This window comes from Acipenser ruthenus, chromosome 29 (genome assembly GCF_902713425.1).
Source record: "Acipenser ruthenus chromosome 29, fAciRut3.2 maternal haplotype, whole genome shotgun sequence".
NCBI lineage: Eukaryota > Metazoa > Chordata > Actinopteri > Acipenseriformes > Acipenseridae > Acipenser > Acipenser ruthenus.
Window position 1 is genome coordinate 22,035,391 of NC_081217.1, and position 25,641 is coordinate 22,061,031.

The following is a 25,641-nucleotide window of genomic DNA, read 5'->3' on the forward strand; positions in this document are numbered from 1 at the left end:
CCCCCCATGCTTTTTTTTGTTTTTGTTTTATCATAGTTGAAAGTGGTGTGCCGTGTTAATTTTGAATATGTTTTTTTTTTTTTACCGTACCTCTCTGTGTTTAACATTGCTTACCTGTACTGTAACATGCTTTGTTACACTGTGTTATGTTTTTACTGCGCTAAATTAATTTTTTGTAAGGGATTACACTGTTGGACAAACACAATACTGCACAAGAGGCGTATTTCAGAAATCCATCCATATTTATTGCGTGTAAAAAATCAGACGAAAAAAAAAAAACAGAACTCAGACGACATGTTTATTGAGCAGTACAACGATAATAACGGAGCGCCCTGTTATTTTACACAAGTACATGTGAAGCATGTCTCATGTTAACCCTAACAATAATACAAACACACTGTAGGCACTTTGTTTTCATTTATACAAAAGGAACGCTATACAAAATATAATCCCCGTACTTGCTCAAACAGAACTGGGTCATTTTTATAGGTTATTTTAAAAACACTTCTCTATAGTATCATGAAATAAAAGGTCGTTTTCAATGTCATTGGCGTTGCTGCGCACTATCTAATGTAGAGTGGGCGGGGCTGGTAGAGGTCACATGATCACATGATTGGCGTGGAATGAGAAAGGCTTTTGGTCCCAGTTCAGAAACACTGATCAAGTTTAATCGCATTGGGCTTGATGATCTGTTGGCTGGAGCTGTGCTTTGTGAATAGGAATACGTGTCAGAAATATAGAACACATGTTGCATTTCTTTCATCCACTAGGGGGCGGGCTGTCGCAGGGGGACATGGTAATGGCTGCCCTCCTCTTTACCACAGGAACCTGAGACTCCCCTTGCATAGCAGTGTGATCCAGTCCGGGTTTCACTATGAGTTTAATTTGTTAGCTGTGGCTAATCAAGCTCATTTTAAAACCTGGAACTGGGAAAACTGCTATGCAACAGGAGTCTTATTTCAATCCCTGAACACATCAATTGGGAAAAATAAATATGATGCGAATTCAAAAGGTTGAATGTGTTCCTCTAAGCTGTAGGCCTGGTTCTCCATTTCATCCAGTATCCCTTCTTAAACCGTCTCCCTCCAATTGCAATCTGGGGCTGGACCAGTCGGCATTGCAGTCAATATTCAAATCTATAACAAGGGCAGAAATACATATCCCTGATATGGACACGGTTCTGGGTTTTGGTCTGGCAACTGTTTCTGCTTGCTTTGGGTTTTTGTTTTTTATTATTTGTAAGCAGTTCTGGGTTGTAGTGATGTTGGTAAGGTTCCCCGAACACATTTCAGGAGACCCATTTGGAGAGATCCATTTCTGCTAGGTAGTAATGGTGACTTCACATCACCAATGTGGGAGCCTTTCACGATCTTGTAAAGGCATGGCGTTTCTGTACACTGGCGGTTTGGGATTGCTATCGCCTAGCCCCAGACTAACTCGTATCCAGGCATATTCAGACTGTTCGAAAATGAAACAATTGGTAGACGTGGCCATTTTCATGTGGGTGCTTCTTCCTCCGTCAAAACCTGAACTGGAGAGACCGCTTTCCAACCAGCCACACTGGGTCCGTTTCAAACCATGTCCTGTGTGAGGGTGAGGGGGGTCCTACCCCCGTCACTGCCGCTCCCAGGTCTCACAGAGCAGCGGGCTCAGCACGCCGCTGTGGTTGTGGCCGAGCGTGCGGAGCTGCGTGAGCCGGCCCAGCAGACGGGCGAAGTGCTGGGGATCCTCGGGGTGTCGGAGCTTGGAGAACTTGTACAGGAGCTCCAGCAGCGGCTCCTGCAGTCTCTCCACCTGCTCCCGGCTCTTCAGCAACGGGCGGTCTGAGAGGGGTTAGAGAAGGTGCAAGGGTGTTAAGAGATAACACTGACTGCAGTGCAGCAATGCTGAGGTACAGTAATCAGCATTCTCAGAGCTTCTTACTGCATCATCATCACAAGAAAAAAAAAAGCCTTTTACACTGAAGAAATAAACACATTGAATCTTGTTTATTTGTGGTATGGTGAAACAAATATATATGCTATTGACTATTTGCAGGAAGTAGTTTCTAGAATCGGGCCCCTTTCATCCTAGATACAGACATTTCCAATCTGGGAGGCATTTCTGACCTGCGGTCTGTGATTTCTATTATAGATCAAGCTCCAGGCTGACTGCATCCAGGCATATTCAGTGTAATTGTGGTACAACAAGAATTAATAGAGGATGCTATTAAGCAGTGTGGAGTAGTGTTTAGGGCTCTGGACTCTTGACCGGAGGGTTGTGGGTTCAATCCCCAATGGGGGACACTGCTGTTGTACCCTTGAGCAAGGTACTTTACCTAGATTGCTCCATTAAAAACCCAACTGTATAAATGGGTAATTGTATGTAAAAATAATGTGATATCTTGTAATAATTGTAAGTCGCCCTGGATAAGGGTGTCTGCTAAGAAATAAATAATAATAATAATAATAATAATAATATTAAAACTAGTTGGTAGAAGGAGTGATAAAAATGTTTCCTCACAAGCCGAGTCATCTGAGTTATTAAAACGACATTTCAAATCCATAATCAAAAGAACTCTGGTTCATTTAAAAATGATATCATTTGCAAGTTGAATTAAGAACCCCTCAATGAATGCAGCGCACGTGCAATCACATGCTGATAGTGACAGACCTCTGTGTTTTGACATCACTGTGATCTCACACTTCAGTTTCATGTTGCGGGTTGCACAATGACTGCCTGCAGGGTCTGCTGGTGTAACCCTGTGAAATGCGGGCTCTGCAGTGGGAGCCCCTGTGGTTCTGAGGCACGCATGGGTTTGACTCACCAGAGAAGAGCAGCGCCATGGCAGCGAGGAGCGCGTACTCCTGCTCCGTCACGTTCAGGTCACGCAGGCTCCTGTAGAAGTTATACACCGGCCTGACCACATCGTCTCCAGCAGCAGCTGCAGGAGGGAAACACAGCCTGGGTCAGCTATCCCACCTCCAAGCACACTTGCTCACACGCTAGGGCGAGACCATAACTATAATCAGTCAAAACAGAGCTGAGCCTGGCTATTCAAAGAATGTGTTTTTTTATTAAATAATCTTTATGAACAGGGTGCTGTTGAAGCCCGTCTATATATCTACATGATGTACCGGGAGGATGTGTTGAGGCGTCTTGCTCAGGGTTTGGTGAGTAAACTGGCTTCCCATCAAGGCTCGTCCCATACCCAGCAAACCACGGCAGCCCGACAGAATCTGAAACACAGATCACGAAGACGGACCCCGTTTACTGAAGAAGCCGCTCGGGGCTCGGATTAAAGATCACAGAAAGATGACGGGCGGATGGAACCACACTCCGGGTGTCAATCGTCACACCAGGGATTGCTTGACCAGGTCGATGCAGACACACTTGAGTTGTCTGTCTGCACAGAGCGGAGGCGTCCAGCTGTGCCTCACATGGGTGACCCTTTAGGTGCTAAAGGCAGGATCTAGGGCTCAATGGATCTGACACCTCAACACTAGAAATCAGATGGGATCCCTCATAGCACAGATGTTAATTGCGTCCTACCTGGTCCCGCCCGCTGCAGCCCTTCTCCAGTGCTCTCGTTGTACAGCTGGGCTGAGTGCAGGAACATGGCTTCAACCATGGAGCCTCTCAGCAGCGCAGCCTGATCATCGTGGTGCAGCTGCAGGAACCCTGAGAGAGAGAGAGAGAGAGATCCCATGGTGCATTCTGCAGACACAGAACAGCAGACAGTCTATATTTAAGTCTAGTGCACGGCACTGAAGCTAACCTGCTTCAAAATAAACAGCATTAAAAAAGGGAATAGCCATAAATGTGAGCGTCTTTTTTCAAGTGACATGTGAGACCTGCAGAGCTCTACATCAGCTGAGATCTGTGTTAGCTGCATGTTTGTGTTAGATGCATGGTTGTGTTAGATGCATGGTTGTGTCAGCTGCTTGAATGCAGTCCGGTCCAGGGAAGAGTCTGTTCCAAGGGGAAGGGTGACCAGCTTACCAGGCAGGCTCTTAGTGAACTCATGCAGTGCTGCTGTGCCGGACAGCCTCAGGGCTCCCAGGCCAGGGCCAGCCACCTCGCCTCGCTGCTGGAGAAACAGGGAGATACACAGTCACCAACACAGCGTAAAAGATCAAAGGCAGCTGAATGCATTGAGATGAGAGCCCGGCGACCTGAAGAGTTTCATAATGCCCCAGTGACCTCCAGCTGTGTGGCTGCACGTTCCCTGCTGTTTACCAGCAGAGCCATTCGGAGACGATGTTCTGGGAAACTTCATCACTGTTAGTCTGGCTGTGATTTCTCATGCAAAGGTTCCCAGTTCTGCCTGAAACTCATTCAGTAACTCGCCTGCCAAGTTGGAGTGGCTGTGCAGCTGTGTCCGTGAGAAGAGAACGCAAGAGAAGAGGAAACAGAAAAAGGGAGCACCGTTGAGTCAGGGTCAGGTCCCTGTACTGGGATTCAGTGTATTGAAACCCCAGTCCCTGAATGAGTGGATATGGCTGCTGCAGTTTGTTCAGAGCGTACTATAACACGCAGTCTATAACATGACACAGCCGCCTTGGGTTTCCATGTCACTATATGTGCATTACTATCCTTTGATGTGACAGTATACTACCCTCAATACTAGTGCACTGCACGCATTGCATATCATGTATAGCCTTGCTCTAGAAAGATCCATTCTCTAGCATTTAAAGGAGGGCAGCACACATTCTAGGACCCCCACAAATTGCTCAGTAGGAAAAGGAATTTGAATGGGTGAAGGGAGCGAGAAGGAGAGGGGACGGGGGCTAGCAGTGGAAACAGAGGAAGGGGTGCCCTACACTTTTTCGGGGGGCCTCCTGTGGCGCTCGGTACCTGCGATGAGCCTCCACAATATAATCCAACAGCTGCTGCTCCTGAGAGGTCAGCTCCACGCGCTCCTAAAACACAGACACCAAAAAACAATCGGTCAAACATACACCCTCCATTTTCAACACCTCAAATCCTGACCGCTCACACGAGCACCTTGCAGATTCAATTGTGCTCACGATTTCTAAAAAAGTTTTATTTTATTTTTTTAATGCAAGTGCTGTACTTACCGTCATCAACGTTTTCTGAAGCAGGCTGCTGAAAAAAAACACCGTCAGCTGCCTCTCTGTGTAAAAGCGGGCATTTGATTTGTGACAGCCGCTGGTGAGACGTTAAGAAGAGGACATGTGAGAGGACTACCTGGGCAGGCTGTCGGGCTGTGGAGGAGACCTGCTTGCTCTCTGTCCCCTCGTCCTCCAGCTTGATGCTGCACAGGAAGTCCAGGCCCTGCTTGGCGTTCTTGCGGAGTCGCTTGGACTTGCACTGAACCTCCGTCAGTAGACCTGGGAGAGGCAGGGAGAGGCAGGGAGCAGGGTGAGGCAGTGAGGCTGGTGCTAGGAGCAGAGCGGCCAGCCTCACTGTGAAGAGCGACACTGGGCTGTATCCATCAACCATTATGTGGTTGACCGTGATTTAATCTGATGCTTTATCACAGTCATCGCACCTCAACAATGCATGTGCTTTAGAATCCTATATTGTACTTCGCTTTGCCATGTTTTTACAAAGTAACGACCCACTCGCCCCATCAATGCCCATCCGGTTCCTAATAACTCATTTTCCCCAGGAGTGCATCAAGCATCCTGAAGAATCCCACTCACACTCTGCCAGCATGCCCACTGCCCTGCACTTGTTCAGACGGCACTCCTGGCACTTCCTGCGCATGTACATGTCCATCTCGCAGTGCCCGCCGCTCTTGCACTGGTACACCGCCTTCTTCGTGATGCTGCGTCGGAAGAACCCTGCAGACATGGACAGCGTCACTGTAACGCCCGGCGCCTGCCATCTCAGTGCTGCTGAGTCCAGCAAGCGCAATGCAAGACCCACTAAAGCATGCAAGGTGCTTTGAATTAACAGAATCATGTGTACACCAGCATTTCGTCGGCTTTCACATTTTTTTCTCGTATAAAATACAAACACGTACAGTACGTCACAAATGGTATTTTCATCTGAGCTAATAATGAATTTGCAGATCGCGCCTTCCAGAAATCTGATTGCTGCACTCGCTTGAGTCTATGAAGCGAGGGCAACACCACACATTTTAATCAATTTTCTTAGAAATGCTAAAACGACAAAGCCACTAAAATGAACAACGAACACTTCTAATCTCCGAATACCTCCAAAGTCCTAGCGAGCGTTTTATAGTTTTGCTTGTAAATAATAATGGGTTAAGCAGCTTTTCACGCTGGCTTAGCGATAACAAGCCAGACTCAGTACCCTCCTGCCTCTCCGTACCTTTACAGCCCTCGCAGGTGAGTGCATTGTAGTGATACCCAGAGGCCTTGTCCCCGCACACCACACACAGCTCCTCCTGCCCTCGGAGTCCCAGGCGAGGGCGCTTCAGAGCTGGGATGCCAGCCATGCCAGGGAGGACGGGCACCCCGCTGGGGTCCAGCTCAGAGGGCAGCGTGTAGGAGGGTTTGCCCAGCTCACACCCCCCCAGCTGGTACTGCCCCTCGGGGTACTGCAAGCAATATGGGTAGGGGGCATAGCAGGACTGAGAGGAGGGCGCCCCCTGCAGCATGGGCGAGAACTGCATCCCGGAATACTGGCTGAATGGGGAGAGCTGGTGATCTGCCTCCTGTAGAGGGTAGCTCAGGTGGTCTGATAGGACATCTGTAAAGACATAAAACACGACCTGATCCATAACTCTGCAATGATCCTTTCCTAATCGGTTACTGTGCCTTTAAGTAACTTATGTAGTTCACCAGTGCGTGTATGTGATTGAGAGTTTAAAATTGCTCAATGGGTTTCTGATTTCCTGTAGATGCAGCTGGGGTCAGCTGGAGTGTATGCGACTGGCGCACGTAGTAGAAACAGGAGAATTCGGAATTGATTGTACTTTTAAAAAAATGATACACGAGCCCACAGAGACGCAATAGAAAACCTAAAAAAAAATGAAGAAACTTTGAACTGGTCGAGATGTGAAAAAAACAACACATCAAAAACAGGATGCAGCTGACTTATTCCGATTCCACTTTCATTGACCAGAAAGCAGGAATTCGTTCCGGGCTTTTTGGACAGCGGTCAAGCTAATTGGATTAACAGCAATGGTTTTAGTCACTTTGTCAGGGGACCGGGTCCAGTGACGTCATTGATACAGGAGATGATCCCAGAGGAGCATGAATCGTCTGCACGTGTTTCCGGCATTCAGCTTGGACACCCCTCGGGGGGGGGGGGGGGGGGGAATCGAGGACCCAAGAGCAGGACCCCTGCAGGATTGAGTAATGAAGTAATTATGCATTGCAGTGACTTCATGGCAGCTCAGGGGCTGTGCTGTAGCTCAGTGAATGCATCTACCAATGGGAGTAAGACTGAGCAGCAGTACAGAGTTTAGAAGATGCTTTCATCTGAGTGTGGGAGAGGCTGTTGTAGATGTCTGCTGTAGACTTATGCAATGCTGTCTACATCAAACCTACCTTGATATTAGTAAGGGGAACCCTTTACATGAAGTGTCTCTCCTCACTGTGTATTTACATGGTAGATACATGGTGAATGCATGTGTGCTTACGCATCTTATACACAACTGTATGTGAAAATGGTTAGTTCTGGGTGTGTGGGAGTGAGGGAGGTCATCAGCGTCCCGGACTCTCCCTCCACAAGCGCTCTCCAGTATCAGTGTTTGTAAACGGAGACAGCACTGTGTAAACACTACACACAGGCAGAGATGTACGCATCACAAGCGCGGAGAGGAGCTGCCAGAAATGCTACCGACTAGCTGATGAAAAGAGGCAGAGGAAGCTGCGATAAAACAGGGACCATAGATAGCACCAGGCAGGACCCAGCTTCATGAGGACGGGTTGTGCTTTATTCACTGTGTAGAACACAGCGCTGACCAGTGCTTTTAACCCTATTCTTTCTCAAAAGAATACATTTGTGTTAAACCTGGTGGGAAATATCAGAGTTTTCGGCAATAGACCTCTCATTATTCCCTCTGGATCTCCTAGCAGCTGAAGATCTGAAGCTACAGCTCAATGGGAAGACGTTCATCTTTGAGGTTCCTGGATCAGGTCCAACCCTCTCCACTGAGCTGCCAAGCCCTTACAAAGTATATCTGGTAAACCAGGGTGTAACCATTAACCTGTCCCCCCCTACAACACTGTACGAAAGATGATGGCTTACCAGCATTGCATTCCTTTAAGGGTAGGAACTCAAGTGACGCATCCCCTTTTTGTTTTTGCTCACCATAATACTGCAGTGGCTCCGACACACAGTACCCATCAGGCACTGCAATGTAACTGTTGGCAGCCATGCTGAGTTCTGACTCCTCCCACTCTCTCATTCGCGCAGCCTTCTGTTTCTGAATCTGGAAGAGCCAATTGGAACACAGTGGGATTAGTCGGTTTCACACTCCTGGAGTGGGGGGGGCAGTTTTAAAAGAAACACATATTATGAACATACATTGTACTGCAGTAGGTTAAAGAAATCTCTGTTTAGGAGCCTTGCTTTCAGGCAGTCTTGCACTTCCTTCTTCAACACCTTCTTTCCTGTCATTAACCACCCAGCTGCTTCCCTTTGCAGCCAGTCCCGCGCTCGGAAGCCTGTCCGAGGTGCTGCAGGAGGGAGAGAGTGACTGTGGGAGGAGACCTGCTCAGTGCGTTTTGTTCATGTGAAAGAACTGTCTGCCTGTTGAAGGATAACGTGGGAAAACATAAATAAATGAGTTTTAATACAGCCTAGTGACGGCTTAGTTCTGCGGATTGTAAACAGAGGGCTGGAGAGTGACTGTTTCAAGAGAGCCTCATTGACTCTGAATGTCCCGGGCCATCTCCTGAAATATCTGGCCAGCATGATTCTTAGTAAAGTGATTTGAATTCCTGCACATCGATCTATTCTGCCCGAGGTCCTTTCACTATACGAAGCAGGAGTGTGGGGCGGTGCGTGATGGGAGACAGGCAGGCTTCAGACAGCGGGGTTTCCGCACTGCTTGAAAGAAGCCCCCTGTTTGTGTGCAGTGGCCAGGACCCAGGAGAGCACGCTGTTCTTATCGTGTCCCCATCCCAGCAGGGCAAAGTCCCAGCCTGTTACAACAACTGCTCTGCTGTTAGAATGGGGTTCATCAGTGACCACGCTGCACTAAAGGAATGCACAGTTCCATTAGAACAGAGTTCGCAGTTCCATTAGAACGCAGTTCGCAGTTCCATTAGAACGCAGTTCACAGTTCCTTTAGAACGGAGTTCGCAGTTCCATTAGAACGCAGTTCGCAGTTCCATTAGAACGCAGTTCACAGTTCCAGACCACTCAATTGACCCACACATTGAGATCAGAACCGGCAGAGCCGCCGCACAGCCCGCAAAGTAAAACTTCTATGTAAGATCACCGTTTAGGTGATGTCAAAAAAGACAAAAGTTGGTAATTAACTAAACAGCCTGGACTAGCATTCCAGCGGATGAGACTTGGGACCTCTGAGTTCGCTGGCTACAGTTAGCCGAACGTCGCTTCAGTATTTTAGGACACCCAGCATTTGGAGGTTCCAATAGGCTGATGTCTCATCAGAAGTGACGCGGAGATGAGGTTCATTTTAATCTCAAGGGTCTATTTCCTGTGAAAATAAATACACCGATAAATACTGCTGGAGCTGCCTGAAAAAAACGACAGAGAAAGCATGTCGTCTTTCATATATACTTAGACATATATATATATACTTCCACCACACTCTAAATTCACTTCCTGTGCTCAGGTATTAGTCAGCTGGTGTCCTATTAGACCCGTCAGCTGTTTCCAGCCCCTAGACGCTAACGTGACATTCCTGTGTATTTACATATCAGTTACTTAGTAAATGCATTTGCACGGACACGTCATTGCATGAATTCTGTATTTAATGGATTTACTGTGTGGCTCTTTTTGCAGGATGTATGTAAAACACGAGAGCGTTGAATTACACAAGACCACACCGGGTTACACAAACAAAACACCGTTTTAATCGTGGTTATTAGGTCAGCTTTAAAAACTGTTTACACAATCTGTACACAAGCGTCTTAATCCGATTAGTCTTCCTGAGTCCTTCTGGCTTCTTATTTGATTATAATATGCAGTGCAGTTCTGGATTGGGACATTGAAATGATAAGCAGTCTTTTCCACATTCCAATGCAGCCTCTCCCGCCCTTACTAGAATCTCCATTCGTTTCAATCCTGTGCAACAGACCCGTCATCGCGAATTGTGTAGTGTATTTCAAATGGCATTTTTCATTGTAACCTGTATTATTACAAATAGGATCTTGACATGTTCAATAATATTATATTCTCCGTGTTACTGAGCACAGCACCTTTCCATTGAGAAAGACTTAAAAAAGATTGTCTTTCTGTTTACAAAGCGTCTTTCAGTGTTTCTAGATGTACCACTATTGGGAGTTGTGTAGCTATGGATGGAGTGTATTTCTAGTCTCCTGTTTGATTGAATTCGCTAACCGTGTGATGGTATTATCGTATTATTCACTTGAAATATGTATTGCTATTATTTAAAATGTTTTGATTTGATTTGATTTGTTCTATTGTGTAGTTCTCACTAAATATTCGGTTGTTTTATTTAATTAGTTGATTGGTCCCTGTTGTAGTTTAATAGTTTATCTACATTAAATAAAAATCTGTTGTATTAACCCGTGATTCAGTTTTATAAACCTGTGAATACACCTACTTAGAAACGAATAAAAATGATTGAACAAAATGAAATCACTGTTGAGAGATGATAATCTCGAAGCAGTGGGCTGGTATTTGCTGAATAATTGTAGCTGTCTTTTGTTAGTTGATAATTAGCCATTAATTAACAGCCTTTGTTAACATGTTAGTAAGCTAGCTGTCACCTATGATAAGCAATGCTTTCCTATGATATGTTTCCTTGTGTTTTGGGTTTAATAACTCAGCTAGTTGAATGTTTTACTATGAGATTGTTGTTGAGGGCAGCTTGGAACACAAAAGCAATCCTGTACCCTCAAAACTTCATAACCCTCGAAACCGCATAACCCTCGAAACCCCATAACCCTCCAAACCCCATAACCCTGCAAACCCCATAACCCTCGAAACCCCATAACCCAAACCCCATAACCCTCCAAACCTCATAACCCTCGAAACCCCATAACCCTCCAAACCCCATAACCCTCGAAACCCCATAACCCTCGAAACCCCATAACCCTCCAAACCCCATAACCCTGCAAACCCCATAACCCTCGAAACCCCATAACCCAAACCCCATAACCCTCCAAACCTCATAACCCTCGAAACCCCATAACCCTCGAAACCCCATAACCCTCCAAACCTCATAACCCTCGAAACCCCATAACCCTCCAAACCCCATAACCCTCCAAACCCCATAACCCTCGAAACCCCATAACCCTCCAAACCCCATAACCCTCCAAACCTCATAACCCTCCAAACCCCATAACCCTCCAAACCTCATAACCCTCGAAACCCCATAACCCTCCAAACCCCATAACCCTCCAAACCCCATAACCCTCGAAACCCCATAACCCTCCAAACCCCATAACCCTCCAAACCTCATAACCCTCGAAACCCCATAACCCTCCAAACTTCATAACCCTCCAAACCCCATAACCCTCCAAACCTCATAACCCAAACCCCATAACCCTCCAAACCCCATACACCTCCAAACCCCATAACCCTCCAAACCCCATAACCCTCCAAACCCCATAACCCTCGAAACCCCATAACCCTCCAAACCCCATAACCCTCCAAACCCCATAACCCTCGAAACCCCATAACCCTCGAAACCTCATAACCCTCAAAACCCCATAACCCTCCAAACCCCATAACCCTCCAAACCCCATAACCCTCCAAACCTCATAACCCAAACCCCATAACCCTGCAAACCCCATAACCCTCCAAACCTCATAACCCAAACCCCATAACCCTCCAAACCCCATAACCCTCCAAACTCCATAACCCTCCAAACCCCATAACCCTCCAAACCTCATAACCCAAACCCCATAACCCTGCAAACCCCATAACCCTCCAAACCTCATAACCCTCCAAACCCCATAACCCTCCAAACCCCATAACCATCCAAACCCCATAACCCTCGAAACCTCATAACCCAAACCCCATAACCCTCCAAACCCCATAACCCTCCAAACCCCATAACCCTGCAAACCCCATAACCCTCCAAACCCCATAACCCTCCAAACCCCATAACCCTCCAAACCTCATAACCCAAACCCCATAACCCTGCAAACCCCATAACCCTCCAAACCTCATAACCCTCCAAACCCCATAACCCTCCAAACCCCATAACCCTGCAAACCCCATAACCCTCCAAACCTCATAACCCTCCAAACCCCATAACCCTCCAAACCCCATAACCCTCCAAACCTCATAACCCTCCAAACCCCATAACCCTCCAAACCCCATAACCCAAACCCCATAACCCTCCAAACCCCATAACCCAAACCCCATAACCCTCCAAACCTCATAACCCAAACCCCATAACCCTGCAAACCCCATAACCCTCCAAACCCCATAACCCAAACCTCATAACCCTCCAAACCTCATAACCCTCCAAACCTCATAACCCAAACCCCATAACCCTCCAAACCCCATAACCCAAACCCCATAACCCAAACCCCATAACCCTCCAAACCTCATAACCCAAACCCCATAACCCTCCAAACCCCATAACCCTCCAAACCTCATAACCCAAACCCCATAACCCTCCAAACTGCATAACCCTCCAAACCCCATAACCCTCCAAACCCCATAACCCTCCAAACCTCATAACCCAAACCCCATAACCCTCCAAACCCCATAACCCTCCAAAACCCATAACCCTCCAAACCTCATAACCCAAACCCCATAACCCTCCAAACCCCATAACCCTCCAAACCCCATAACCCTCCAAACCCCATAACCCTCCAAACTCCATAACCCTCCAAACCCCATAACCCTCCAAACCCCATAACCCTCCAAACCTCATAACCCAAACCCCATAACCCTCCAAACTGCATAACCCTCCAAACCCCATAACCCTCCAAACCCCATAACCCTCCAAACCCCATAACCCAAACCCCATAACCCTCCAAACCCCATAACCCTCCAAAACCCATAACCCTCCAAACCTCATAACCCAAACCCCATAACCCTCCAAACCCCATAACCCTCCAAACCCCATAACCCTCCAAACCCCATAACCTTCCAAACTCCATAACCCTCCAAACCCCATAACCCTCCAAACCTCATAACCCAAACCCCATAACCCTTGCTGTTTATCAAAGAAACATCTGACCTCCTGACATCTGAGTTATTGCAATGAGACTCACTCACAATAAATACAACCATGATAAAAAAAAAACCCCAAAAACACATTCAATTACATTAGTCATTGATTCATGTTTGGGGAATAGAGAGGGGAATTACATATTTGTCATCTGTTGTCACAGTCAGACTGGAGCTGTTTGGATCGCTGGATTGTGTGCTTTTTTGGATTTTGAAAAGGACAGGAAGCCCCCCCCATCACGTCCTTGCCCCCCCCCCCCCCCCCCCCTCAGGGTTTGAAGCGCTCCTGTCTGAAATGTTTGTCCTCCTGTCATGTTTGTAGAGGCAATATTTGCACCCAGGTTAAAGTTTAACAAGAACAAGGCAAAGATTTCAAGCCCAGGCAGAACACAGCTACTGTTCTCAGACTGGGTCACAAATTCCTGTTTCCTCTTTAGATAGTAATGGAAATCTCTCTTGCAGTGTTCTGTACGGGTACTCAGAGAGTTCACAGCTAATGGCCAGTGTCGGGGGGGGGGGGGGGGGGGGGGCGATGCCAGCGCGGGTCGGACCTTGTTTGTAGGGTTTTGCCCGTCTTGGCTGGAGGACCAGCAAGGCTGCGTTAGGGTTTGAGATCATGCAGGGCAAAGTAGAAATGAGCTTAGTACACCTCCTATTCAGTGACCCCTACACACACACACACACACACAGCGCAGCACAGCGCAGCATTAAGAAATACTGTTTATTCTGTGGTCATAGTTAGTCAATGAATAAGAACAGACCGTGCAATACTCCCTGACTCGTGTAACCTTACTGCAGTGACAACAACAGGTACGATATATTAACTAATAATACAAACATGAACATTGGTGCTTTAAATAAAGCAGGTCCAAAACGTACTCACAGAAGACCTCACTTAAAAACAGTACTTCTAAACGATGACTAATATATTTGACTAACATTGTAGTGTTGTAATGTGAAGCATTTCTGCCCTGGTTATATACTGTGCATTCATACCATTGCTTTTCATGAAATACAACGCGTTCTGTTGTTCAAACGCTGCAAATCAACGGCAGTCTCAACAATGCACACTAAACAGGTCCGTCTTCATGCTTCTGTGATATTAAGTGGGCCGGTTCTGTGCTGGCACATGAAAGCTGTGAGCGGTTCTGTGCTGGAACAGGAAAGCTGTGAGCGGTTCTGTGCTGGAACAGGAAAGCTGTGAGCGGTTCTGTGCTGGAACAGGAAAGCTGTGAGCGGTTCTGTTCTGGAACAGGAAAGCTGTGAGCGGTTCTGTTCTGGAACAGGAAAGCTGTGAGCGGTTCTGTGCTGGAACAGGAAAGCTGTGAAGCTTTCTTTTCTTTAACTATTCCTAATTTGTGTCGATTCCATTCCATAACTGTATATTACAAATGGTATATTTCATAACATTTCTTAGATCCAGTCGCGAAAAGAAAATCGCACAAATGCGTCAAATAAACACTTCTCCCCTACTTCAAAACTAGCAAAACTATTCGGTAACTGGGGCAAAACGTTCTGGCTGGTGTCTCCCCCCGGTATTTGTCTGCTTGAACTATAGTTTAACAACAAATAAATTCATTGATATCATTTACATAAATGTGTTATAATGCGTGCCTCCCCTCAGCTCTTTCTCTTCCCTGGGTCCCCTAGACAAAGTAGTGATGCTTACCAGTGCTGTGTGTCTCCTCGCTGTGTGTCTCCTCACTGTGTGTCTCCTTGCTGTGTGTCTCCTTGCTCTGTGTCTCCTTGCTTTGGGTCTCCTCGCTGTGTGTCTCCTCGCTGTGTGTCTCGTCCGTGTGTCTCCTCGCTGTGTGTCTCCTCCCTGTGTGTCTCCTCGCTGTGTCTCCTCGCTGTGTGTCTCCTCGCTGTGTGTCTCATCCGTGTGTCTCCTCGCTGTGTGTCTCCTCCCTGTGTGTCTCCTTGCTGTGTCTCCTTGCTCTGGGTCTCCTCGCTGTGTGTCTCCTTGCTGTGTTTCCTTGCTCTGGGTCTCCTCGCTGTGTGTCTCCTTGCTGTGTGTCTCCTTGCTGTGTGTCTCCTCCGTGTGTCTCCTTGCTGTGTGTCTCCTCGCTGTGTGTCTCCTTGCTCTGGGTCTCCTTGCTCTGTGTGTCTCCTCGCTGTGTGCCTCCTCGCTGTGTCTCCTCGCTCTGGGTCTCCTCCCTGTGTGTGCTGCTGTGTTGACTGGTGCTCCCTCTCTCCTAGTTGGGCTGCTCTGGCCCCTCTCCCCCTATTTATCTCACAGAGTCTCTCTGCAAACACGGAGCTGCTCCAGACACACCACAGAGCTGCGCTGCGGCCCGATCTCTCTCCCTCACTTCCCACACACAGGGTCAGAGGCAGGGCCGCCCCCAGCTAGCATAAATCAAACACTGCAGAGAGGAGGGTGGAGAGAAAATAGAGGGGAGAAGGGAGCGGGACAGTCAGGGAGATACAAGCTAAACTTGTCAAGGCCAATTGTGTCAACCTGTCACTCTGTGTGGGTGACTCACACCGAGAGTGAGGTTCATCAGAATAGAAAGTATTTTTTTTCATATTACATGAAAGTGCACCCTGGGTTTTCCAATGGACCAACTATTAATAAAAACTACGACTTGTTAACAAATAACAAACTGTAAGGGACAGTTTATATATAAATAAGCTCTCTGAATGAAACGAAACTGGAGCTTTGTGCAGTCGCTGCCCTCTGAGCTGCGCTGGGCTCTGTATCAAAGCACTGGGCTTTTCTGAAGAGAACAAGCCTCCTCTAATGTATAGCTGCTTTTCATATGCGTCAGTTGAAAACCACCAGGCCACAGTCGGAGGCCATGGCTGCAGTCCAGCCGTCATCACTTCCAGAACACTGGAGACTCTGCGACGTTTTAAAATGCATGTTTTAAAAGCATCGGGTGACAACGGGTGTTCAGGGTTAGCAAGTACCTCAACAATGCCATTGTCCTGTTCTTTACTGCCCCTTGTGTTATTTCAATGACTTTGTATTCAAATCCGGTCTGTTTTTTGATAGTGAGAAGGTTCTTTCTTCTGTGTAATGTTAGCCAGACCGGTCTCTTTACAGAAGCCTATGCCCTCTAGTAATAGTCACTTTAGATCAAGGTTTCTTTTGTTTTACTCTCCCCTTACTAATTTAAAGACACTCAGGGCAATGCACAATTCAAATACAAGAAACATTAGACAGATTAAGAGGGTTTTGCAAGGATCTTAAAAAGGTAAAGGTAAACACTAAAAAAATATCATTTGAAGCTGCTTGCTTTTAAATCAGCCTTCTGCGTTGTTTCATACTGGTTTTATAGCCAGAGTGTTGTTAAACATAGCAGCAAAACACAACACGATTCTATTGCTTGTGTTACAGGCAGGTAACATGGAACCTGGACTGAGGAGCAGCAACAGGAACGTGAGCCAGTCAGCAGCTGGGCACAGACCCCTAGGAATCGCATCAGCAGTGAAAGCATGTCTGCTTCATACGCCTGTATATGCAGGGTCCCCTGGGATTGATTTCCAGGAAGCCGTGTGTGTGTGTGTGTGTGTGTGTGTGTGTGTGTGTGTGTGTGTGTGTGTCGACTCCAGCTGGACCGTCTCCCTCCCTCTCTCTCTCTCTCCCTCCCTCTCTCTCTCTGGCCTTTCTCCCTCTCTCACACTCCGTCCTCGCCTGTGTGTCTCATCCCTCATCCGCTCTGTTTACTCCGGGGGCCGTGGCAATTAACTGTTATCCGACTCGCTAATGAGCATCCATTGTGGTCCAGGGGGGATGCAAGGGGGGTTTGAGTTGCCCATCTTGTCTGGAGACCAGCAGGGGGCGCTACATTGATAAAAAGTGATCTGTTATGAATAGGCTGTAACGTGGTGCTCTATCAATGTAACTGTCACAACTGACCATGCTGGTGTAGCTTTTAAAAAAAAAAAAGCTTCAGTTAAAGATTGTTAGAAAGTGATACTGGAGATATGAGCCAGCAGTTCTGGTACTGAAAGAGTTAAACACCAAAGAATCGAGAGCCCATGAATATGGGGGGGGGGGGGGGGCAGGAAATAGTCCTCATTAAGACATTCCCACTATGCTGTGTTTATAAATACTAAATAATCTTCTAGCGGTTGATTGATGGTGGTCAGTATCGCTGATGCTTCCTGTGTCCAAAAACAAATGGACGAGGATTAAGAAGCCCCCCCCCCCCCACAACCAACCCCCGTGAAAAAACAATACTTTGAATTTCCGAACTCTTCTAGTGTACCCTTCACAGCTCCGAGTCCCATAAATCCAGCTCTTGGGGTCGACCCCGGGCTAAGAGCCTCATTCCGAGCTGGGTGGCCCCCGCACTTTCTCAGCCCGGGGATCAGAGCTGTCACTGTGGGGAGCGCAGAAGCCGTTCCAGCGGTCTCCGAAACGCTTGGTGTTCCTACGCTCTCCGAGGTCAGCCTGTTATTCTGCATTGCTCACAGCATTACAATAATACTGCAGTCATGAGAAATGAGCTTAACAAAATACAGGCAGGGTCATCTGAATTCATGTCTTGAAAAAATACAACACCATCACAAAATACGAAATAACCAAATACAGTAACAAATGAAAGGACGCCCCCAGGACATTGTAGCAGCCTTTTTTTAATAAGGAAAGGGCAAAATAATACTGTTTCTTTCAAAAACTCGCTTTGCTGTGCGGGATGGCCCGGCTAGTAGCAAGGCTGGACCTGTTTAGTGTACTGTGTGAAGCGCTGATGCCTTGCACAGAGCAGTGATGGGGGTGCACTGCTTATAAGCCTTACTCAGCTCTTTATCAGAGTCAATTAAGGCTGCTGTGACACAAGTGATTTCTTCCCATCCATCTCACAGCCTCCCTCCCGCCTGGCTTCTGTCTGAGGAGGTTTGTTTAGGCAGGATATGGACCTCGTTGAACCCTAGCAACCAGCCTCTCGATCCGGCCCATTCAGAACTAAAGATTAGGCCTCATTGCAACAATTTGGCAAGGCTGCGTCTTTAACTACTACATTGTGAGGCTGGCTGCAGGGCAATACGACAACCTGGGATCTCTCTCAGGCATCTTTTTTCATGTTTTCCCCTTCACGAACATTCATTCATTTTGCACCAAACTTCTACCCTGCACTCCCAGCCCCCTGTGTTTCGGATTGCGTTAGACTATAATATGATAAACAATGACACTACCAGGTTAGTGAGCCCTGGAGGTGTGTGCTCAGCCTGGGAAGCCTCCGGAGAGTAGGGGGGGGGGGTGAACCTTGTAGAACCCCGGCCAGGATCAGCAATTCATTTCACGCTTGCACCCGACACACCAAGCCGCAATGCCTCCAGTCTTGTTAATCGCTGTATTCCCATGCGTTTGCTCAGATTAAGTGTTTGCTGGCATACAGAATTAAAAGTCACATCCAATTAGCAGCCAGCTCCACTTATAACGTCGCTGAGAGTGTAGCTCTGCACGCAGAATGACAATGACAGTCCACTCTGCATAAACAGATGCATTCAGATCAGCTTTTTGGACTTCTGATTCGTTTCTAAGTGTGGCTGCCTCGAATCCAGCTGACCACTTAGACACACACCAGAGGGATGAGAGCACGCTGTTAGTGCTGCACTGCCTGCCTGCCTGTCTGCCCAGGTGCGTGCTCCCCCAGGCCAGTCAAACAGCGCCCCGACAGCTTGAGACCGCACCGCTTCTCTGCAAACACCCGGCTGCCTCGCGGGGAGCCCAGAGGATCAGGCAGGCTGGCTGCGAGTGTTTATCGTGGAACCAGAACAAACACCACAAGGCCAGATAACAGAGCCGCACTGACAGATCACAGCCCAGTACTTATCAACTGCTGTGAAAGGGGTATTTACATCTAAAAGGGCAACACGCTCTGGGGTCAAGGATACGCACACACACACACACACACACTTGGGCTGACTCGTTAAGTATAGATTTACTAATCCAAATTCCACACAAGCTTGGATATGCTACTGCTATGAATAAGGTGACTATCCGGCTCTGTGTTCAACAGGTCAGTTTGGGACTGTTCAGGCTTGTCAGCTCACAACCCAATGCATTCTGGTAAGCGTGGTCCTGCTTCTCTTAAAGGAAAGAATGGTACCTGAGACAGGTAAAACGCACCAGAATGCATTGGATTGCGAGTTGAAAAGCCTGAACTGTCTTGTTGAACACGGAGCCCATATGATCACCTTTGGTATGAAAATTTGACGGCTATGAAGAAACATCAACATTTGCTTCCTACATACTAAAGTGTCACTTTCAGGGTCGATTACGGAGAAAGTCTTTTAAACCAGTTAAAAAGTAAAGTGTTTTTTTTAGTTGAAGTACTAGGGACTCAGGGCCTTGTTTTTAAAGTTTCATTCTTGAATGAACTCTCATTTTTGAAAGCAGAAAATGCTAATGCTACCAAATGAGATACAAAACACACTGCGGGTCCTTAAGGAGAACTAGAGACGTACAACTTAGTCGTTTGTTTGTCTCACTCTCTCCCGTTCCTCTGAAAGGCGCTAAGACCCTGCAGACGCGGCCTGCCGCCCCGGTCTAAGGAACGGAAGTGAAGAGGCGTCTAGGCCGGGCTGGAGAGGAAGGGGAGCGGGGTCAGGTACGCGGAAAGACCGCTGAAGGGGCTCGGCAGCAGGTACGGTGTGTTTGTTTGTTGTTATCGTCCTAGACCGACATTTCCTTAAGATGTTTCGTTGTGTAGATCGGACGGCGACGTCTGGACAATATTGCCAACGAAAGAAATACTTGTCAAAAAAAACACTGACTGAATATTTTTTCCCCTCTTGTATAGCAACAGGAAGTTTTATCCAGACGGATGGAAACGCAAAGAGAGTGAAAAGTGTGTTTATATAGGTATTTGAATATGCATACTAGTGCACTTTAATGTAGCGTAATATTCCGTACGTGGTACGGTAGTCTTAGAGCTGCAGCAGCAGCGCTATACTGACTCAGTGCTATTGAGATCTGTTGAAAGTTTAATCTGCGGCATTGCTAACGCGGTGCTATTAGTTGAAGATGTAATTTATAACTGCCAGTTGCTGGGGGTTTGTGTAAATCAGTTTCATTAGTCAGGGCACGCACGTTTCATGGCAGAGACCGTGTGTTCAAACTGCCATGTAAACAACGTGGATTTTGCATGGTATATGGACTAAAGATCACTTTAGACTAATTGTCAACACGTTGGCTTAGTTCTTTTTTAAAAAAAAACTGTACTGTGCTTTATTGCAATAAATGTATTTAAATGGCATTGAGATACACAATGCGTGCCTGTGCCATATGTATGATATTTGCTGGCAGTGCCAGGTTTTCCACAGTATGGGTTTGATTGAGTGAGGTGATACAGCCTTGGTTGATGATAAACGCCTGACAGCCTCTCGATGCAGGGATGGCGTGTACGATGCAGAAGATCCTGGGAGACGCCCGCACTCTGCTGGAGAGACTGAAGGAGCACGACATGGCAGCAGAGTCTCTGGTCGAGCAGTCTGGAGCCCTGAACCAGCGCGTGGAGGGCATGAGGGAGGTGGGCACAGCCCTGCCAGACAAGGTAGGGGCTCAGCCGGGGAAGGGGAGGGGCTACGACGGTGCCAAACGAGGCAGGCGTGGGAGGTGAATGTCTCAAAGACTTGAAGCTGCTGATCTCTCCGTTGAGTGAATGTTTGGCAACAGCAGTATCCTGTCCAGCTAGATTGTTCTACGGTGCCCACTTGAATATGAATTAGTTTCGTTTCAGAACAAGGAAGATTGCCCAGAACTAAAGGACCTGTCGAAATACAAACCCCACATACTGCTGACCCAGGAAAACACCCAGATCAAGGAGCTGCAGCAGGAGAACAGGGGTGAGTGTGGAGTGTGACTGAAGTCAAGCAGACAAGCGTTTCAGCGACGCCGTTATTCATGACGAAGGCGTGAGCCGAAACGCTGCTCTGCCTGCCATAGGCTGACTGCTTGAAGTTGTGGGTGGATGTAAATGTTGTAATTTGCCTTTGCTGCCTGAACGCGGTGTCCCTGCAGAGCTGTGGCTGTCCCTGGAGGAGCACCAGTACGCTCTGGAGCTGATCATGGGGAAGTACCGCAAGCAGATGCTGCTCTTCATGACCGCCAAGAAGAAGATGGACACCAAGCCTGTGCTCAGCCTCCACCAGGAGCACTCCAAGGTCCAGTAGAGCCCCTCTGAAACCCAGTCAAACTGAACACAAAATCTACTACTACTGCTTCGGCTTGAATTGAATTCTCTCTCTCTCTCTCTCTCTGTGTTTGCAGGAGGTGCAGGTGCAGGTTGATCGGATCTGTGAGATGGGAGCGGTCATGAGGAAAGCGGTCCACGTGGACGACCAGCACTTCTGCAGCGTCCAGGAGAGGCTGGCACAGCTTGAGGTGAGCAGAGCCGAACCGCACACTGGCCGTCAAACTCACACTAGCCCTGCGCCCAGTCCTGGTGTTCCGAACATTATTCTAGGTGTAGTTTTTGATCAGCTCCCAGGAGTTTGAACAGTCCCTGAACAAGTCCTATCTGTCTGCAGGAAAAGAAGTTGTTCGTGCAGCTGTAAGTGAGGAACAGTGCATTTAACATCAGGCTCCTGAGCATTTTAAATAAGACTTCATTGAAAGCAGCTCTGAAACCCAGGACTGGAGGCAGGGCTAGTGTGCATGGCTTGAAACTCACACCACACTTAATAGAAGCACACCGTCCTTTCCATTGACCTGTGCTGGACAGAAGGTGTAAAACGCAGCTCCCCAAGGCTCTTGCCTGTGTTTTATATGTATGCATGTATTTCCAAGACAGCGCAAAATATTCACAGCAGCAGCACAGTGAAGGAGCAGTGATGTGACTGACGCTGATACAAGGAAGGAAATGGTGGGTTTGAAAGCATGGGTTAGCACTCCAGCAGTTCACTAGAATATCTCTTTTTTTATTTTTTAAATTGTCCGCACTCATGAACAAAAAAACTAGAGGTGATGTCAGAATTTCTTCATCTCTATTAATTGAAGGTTAAAAGTAAAAACTAGCACGTTTTGGACCTCAAGATGCCATCCTAAATAAATACATACATAAAATGTTGTTTGTTTTTTTTATGGTTTAGATTGAGAACAAAGATCTGCGTGAACTCCTGTCAATCAGCCAAGGGGCTGTGAAGCAGCAGCAACGACAGCAGAAGAAAGAGCCGTCTGAAAACACAATGAAATAGCACCACCGTGTGGCCAAAGGACGGCAGTGCACTGCGATCAAAACCACCCCTCACTGCGAGCGGTCTGTCCCTCTGTGCACACTCAGCAGCAGTGAGACTTTTAGGAAGCGGGCTTGACTGGGAGGTTAGACTCCTCAAGCCATCTGATACAATGAACGAGGTGAAATCGATGTCAAGATGCGGAAAATCATGACCATTTTTATACATAAGCTCATTTCATCCTTTTTAATATGTTCTTTTCTTTTTTTTTTTTTTCAATTCAGTGTTGGCTTTTACTCTGCTGCGGTCCTGTTCAATCAGCTTTGCCTGCCAGGGTGCTGTATTTGCATACAGTTCAGGGATGGCAGTAAGACTCCTGTTGCATAGCGGTATTACCCGTTCCAGGTTTTATTATGATCTTGATCAGCCACAGTGTGTAGGCAGCAAGCTCAGGTGGGTCTTACTAAACTCTCAGTAAAACCAGGAATGGATCAAACTGCTGTGCGTCCCTGCTTGAAAATATCCGGCCGCTGAAATGTGTTTCTCATCCTTTTGTTGTAAACGTGGCAGCCTGCTCAGTAATCGCTTCGACTGAGAAACGACATTATTGGGGTTTTGACAGATCATATTGAGGTTCCTCAAGGACTGCAGCGGAGGGTCGAAGCTTTGCTTCTTGTGTTAATGTAATGTTATGGTCGTTTATACGTTTTTCAAACGAGGGTGTTATTTTGTATCTAAGAAGTCTTCGAGAGGAGGACCTGAGATGCTGTGTGCAGCAGATGTGTGTTTGTAAAGCAGAAGTGTGCTGGCATGGCTTTTTCTAGTCCTCCTAGTTTATTAATATGGACCAGTCTGTCCACCGCCAGCATCATGCCACTATTTTTCTTTCTTATAGGATTGATCGCTGTGATTTGCTGTGTGTAATCTGTGCCACCAATGTAAACGTGTAACCTGGACAGAGTTTTTTGGATTTCCTTTCATATTTTTTTTTGTGATTATTCTGTATCTGTCAGCAGGACTTTCAAAGCATTTTTCTCCACATGGTTCTGAGACTGATTCCAAGCTCTAGTTCTTGCAGTTTTCATCGCTATTGGAAGATAGACAGTAAACGTCCTGGAAAGGCTGGTCTCCTTCGGGTTACCATCAGATCTTTTGTTTCCCAGTCGAGACTTCGTTGGTGTTGTAAAGCCTTGCTCTTCAGTCTGGATTTAGGCTCCAGTTTGAAATGCTCCCTTTAGGTCAGCTTGGCGTGTGTGGACTCTCTCTCTTTGCAAGGCCCGCCCCCTCCCTGCCCAGCCGGATCAGTGCTTCACAGTTGCTGGTAAATACAATGTAGCAGCTTCTCAGGTCACACCACAGGTTAGGGTGTCTTTGTAATGCTCAATAAAATGTGAATATTTTGAAAAAAATGATTGCTTGGAATTATTTTATTTTTTTTTGCTCTAATTTTTAAAGTCTGTGAAATAATTAATTAAAACCACTGATCTGAAACATTTGCATGTGTATTTTGATTGTAGGAAATCGCGGAATTCATCAAATGGTGAGGTTGTTTTGTGATGTGGGCAAATACTCACTTGAGACAAACTAATTGCACATGTGAACTGAACTGGATTTGAACCTGGGACTCCAGTGCAGAAAGGCTGCCCACTGTGTCACCTAGCCTCCCAGTGCACACAGCAAAGAATACCTAACTTACTGAACAAAATACATTTGAGAAAGGAAAGGTGGCAAACCATGCCAGGCATGTATCGATCTGTCACTAATTAAAAATACTTACAGACATGAATGCACTGGACTGACTTACAGACATGAATGCACTGGACTGACTTACAGACATGAATGCACTGGCCTGACTTACAGACATGAATGCACTGGCCTGACTTACAGACATGAATGCACTGGCCTGACTTACAGACATGAATGCACTGGCCTGACTTACAGACATGAATGCACTGGCCTGACTTACAGACATGAATGCACTGGCCTGACTTACAGACATGAATGCACTGGCTTGACTTACAGACATGAATGCACTGGCCTGACTTACAGACATGAATGCACTGGCCTGACTTACAGACATGAATGCACTGGCTTGACTTACAGACATGAATGCACTGGACTGACTTACAGACACGAATGCACTGGACTGACTTACAGACACGAATGCACTGGACTGACTTACAGACACGAATGCACTGGCCTGACTTACAGACATGAATGCACTGGCCTGACTTACAGACATGAATGCACTGGCCTGACTTACAGACATGAATGCACTGGCCTGACTTACAGACATGAATGCACTGGCCTGACTTACAGACATGAATGCACTGGACTGACTTACAGACATGAATGCACTGCCCTGACTTACAGACATGAATGCACTGCCCTGACTTACAGACATGAATGCACTGGACTGACTTACAGACATGAATGCACTGGCCTGACTTACAGACATGAATGCACTGGCCTGACTTACAGACATGAATGCACTGGCCTGACTTACAGACATGAATGCACTGGACTGACTTACAGACATGAATGCACTGGCCTGACTTACAGACATGAATGCACTGGCCTGACTTACAGACATGAATGCACTGGACTGACTTACAGACATGAATGCACTGGCCTGACTTACAGACATGAATGCACTGGCCTGACTTACAGACATGAATGCACTGGACTGACTTACAGACATGAATGCACTGCCCTGACTTACAGACATGAATGCACTGGCCTGACTTACAGACATGAATGCACTGGACTGACTTACAGACATGAATGCACTGGCCTGACTTACAGACATGAATGCACTGGACTGACTTACAGACATGAATGCACTGGCCTGACTTACAGACATGAATGCACTGGCCTGACTTACAGACATGAATGCACTGGACTGACTTACAGACATGAATGCACTGCCCTGACTTACAGACATGAATGCACTGGACTGACTTACAGACATGAATGCACTGGCCTGACTTACAGACATGAATGCACTGGCCTGACTTACAGACATGAATGCACTGGCCTGACTTACAGACATGAATGCACTGGCCTGACTTACAGACATGAATGCACTGGACTGACTTACAGACATGAATGCACTGGACTGACTTACAGACATGAATGCACTGGCCTGACTTACAGACATGAATGCACTGGCCTGACTTACAGACATGAATGCACTGGACTGACTTACAGACATGAATGCACTGCCCTGACTTACAGACATGA

The 25,641-nt window shown here is 47.1% G+C and overlaps 2 protein-coding genes across 7 annotated transcripts; one reads left to right on the top strand and one right to left on the bottom strand.

Moving 5' to 3' along the window:
* Positions 1-229: 229 nt before the first annotated feature.
* Positions 230-15,595, bottom strand: LOC117966013 (bile acid receptor-like). Of its 2 annotated transcripts, XM_059003423.1 has the most exons (12): positions 14,939-15,595; positions 8,449-8,673; positions 8,233-8,353; positions 6,283-6,663; positions 5,649-5,789; positions 5,191-5,333; positions 4,803-4,901; positions 3,982-4,069; positions 3,532-3,660; positions 3,117-3,218; positions 2,807-2,923; positions 230-1,823 (listed from the first exon to the last, which is right to left on the bottom strand). In XM_059003423.1, exons 2-12 carry the CDS (start codon positions 8,539-8,541, stop codon positions 1,615-1,617), a joined length of 1,623 nt encoding a protein of 540 aa, XP_058859406.1. In that variant the 5' UTR covers positions 8,542-8,673; positions 14,939-15,595; the 3' UTR covers positions 230-1,614. The 2 variants fall into 2 exon arrangements, with proteins under 2 accessions (XP_058859406.1, XP_058859407.1); XM_059003424.1 differs by lacking the exon at positions 3,117-3,218 and having other exon boundaries at positions 8,170-8,353.
* A 3,685-nt stretch (positions 15,596-19,280) lies between these two features.
* LOC117428028 (suppressor of IKBKE 1) lies at positions 19,281-23,889 on the top strand. 5 transcript variants are annotated; one of them, XM_034911239.2, is made up of 7 exons: positions 19,281-19,424; positions 19,735-19,868; positions 20,617-20,777; positions 20,964-21,069; positions 21,245-21,387; positions 21,494-21,607; positions 22,315-23,889. In XM_034911239.2, the coding sequence occupies exons 3-7, from the start codon at positions 20,619-20,621 to the stop codon at positions 22,417-22,419; spliced, it is 627 nt and encodes a 208-aa protein (XP_034767130.1). In that variant the 5' UTR covers positions 19,281-19,424; positions 19,735-19,868; positions 20,617-20,618; the 3' UTR covers positions 22,420-23,889. The 5 variants fall into 5 exon arrangements, with proteins under 5 accessions (XP_034767130.1, XP_034767129.1, XP_034767131.1 ...); XM_034911238.2 differs by adding an exon at positions 20,025-20,086 and having other exon boundaries at positions 19,306-19,868; positions 20,604-20,777; XM_034911241.2 differs by adding an exon at positions 20,025-20,072 and having other exon boundaries at positions 19,308-19,868.
* Positions 23,890-25,641: the final 1,752 nt, after the last annotated feature.

Bases quoted from the DNA above. Each gene is read 5' to 3' on its own strand.
- LOC117966013 (XM_059003423.1), bottom strand. From the start codon at position 8,541: ATGACAGGAAAGAAGGTGTTGAAGAAGGAAGTGCAAGACTGCCTGAAA. The intron at 5,790-6,282 runs GTACGGAGAGGC...CCATGTCTGCAG, and splicing joins CACCTGCGAGGGCTGTAAAG to GGTTCTTCCGACGCAGCATC. The intron at 2,924-3,116 runs GTACATCATGTA...TCCCTCCTGCAG, and splicing joins CGCCTCAACACATCCTCCCG to CTGCTGCTGGAGACGATGTG.
- LOC117428028 (XM_034911239.2), top strand. From the start codon at position 20,619: ATGGCGTGTACGATGCAGAAGATCCTGGGAGACGCCCGCACTCTGCTG. The intron at 21,070-21,244 runs GTGAGTGTGGAG...GTGTCCCTGCAG, and splicing joins GCTGCAGCAGGAGAACAGGG to AGCTGTGGCTGTCCCTGGAG. The intron at 21,608-22,314 runs GTGAGCAGAGCC...TTTATGGTTTAG, and splicing joins AGAGGCTGGCACAGCTTGAG to ATTGAGAACAAAGATCTGCG.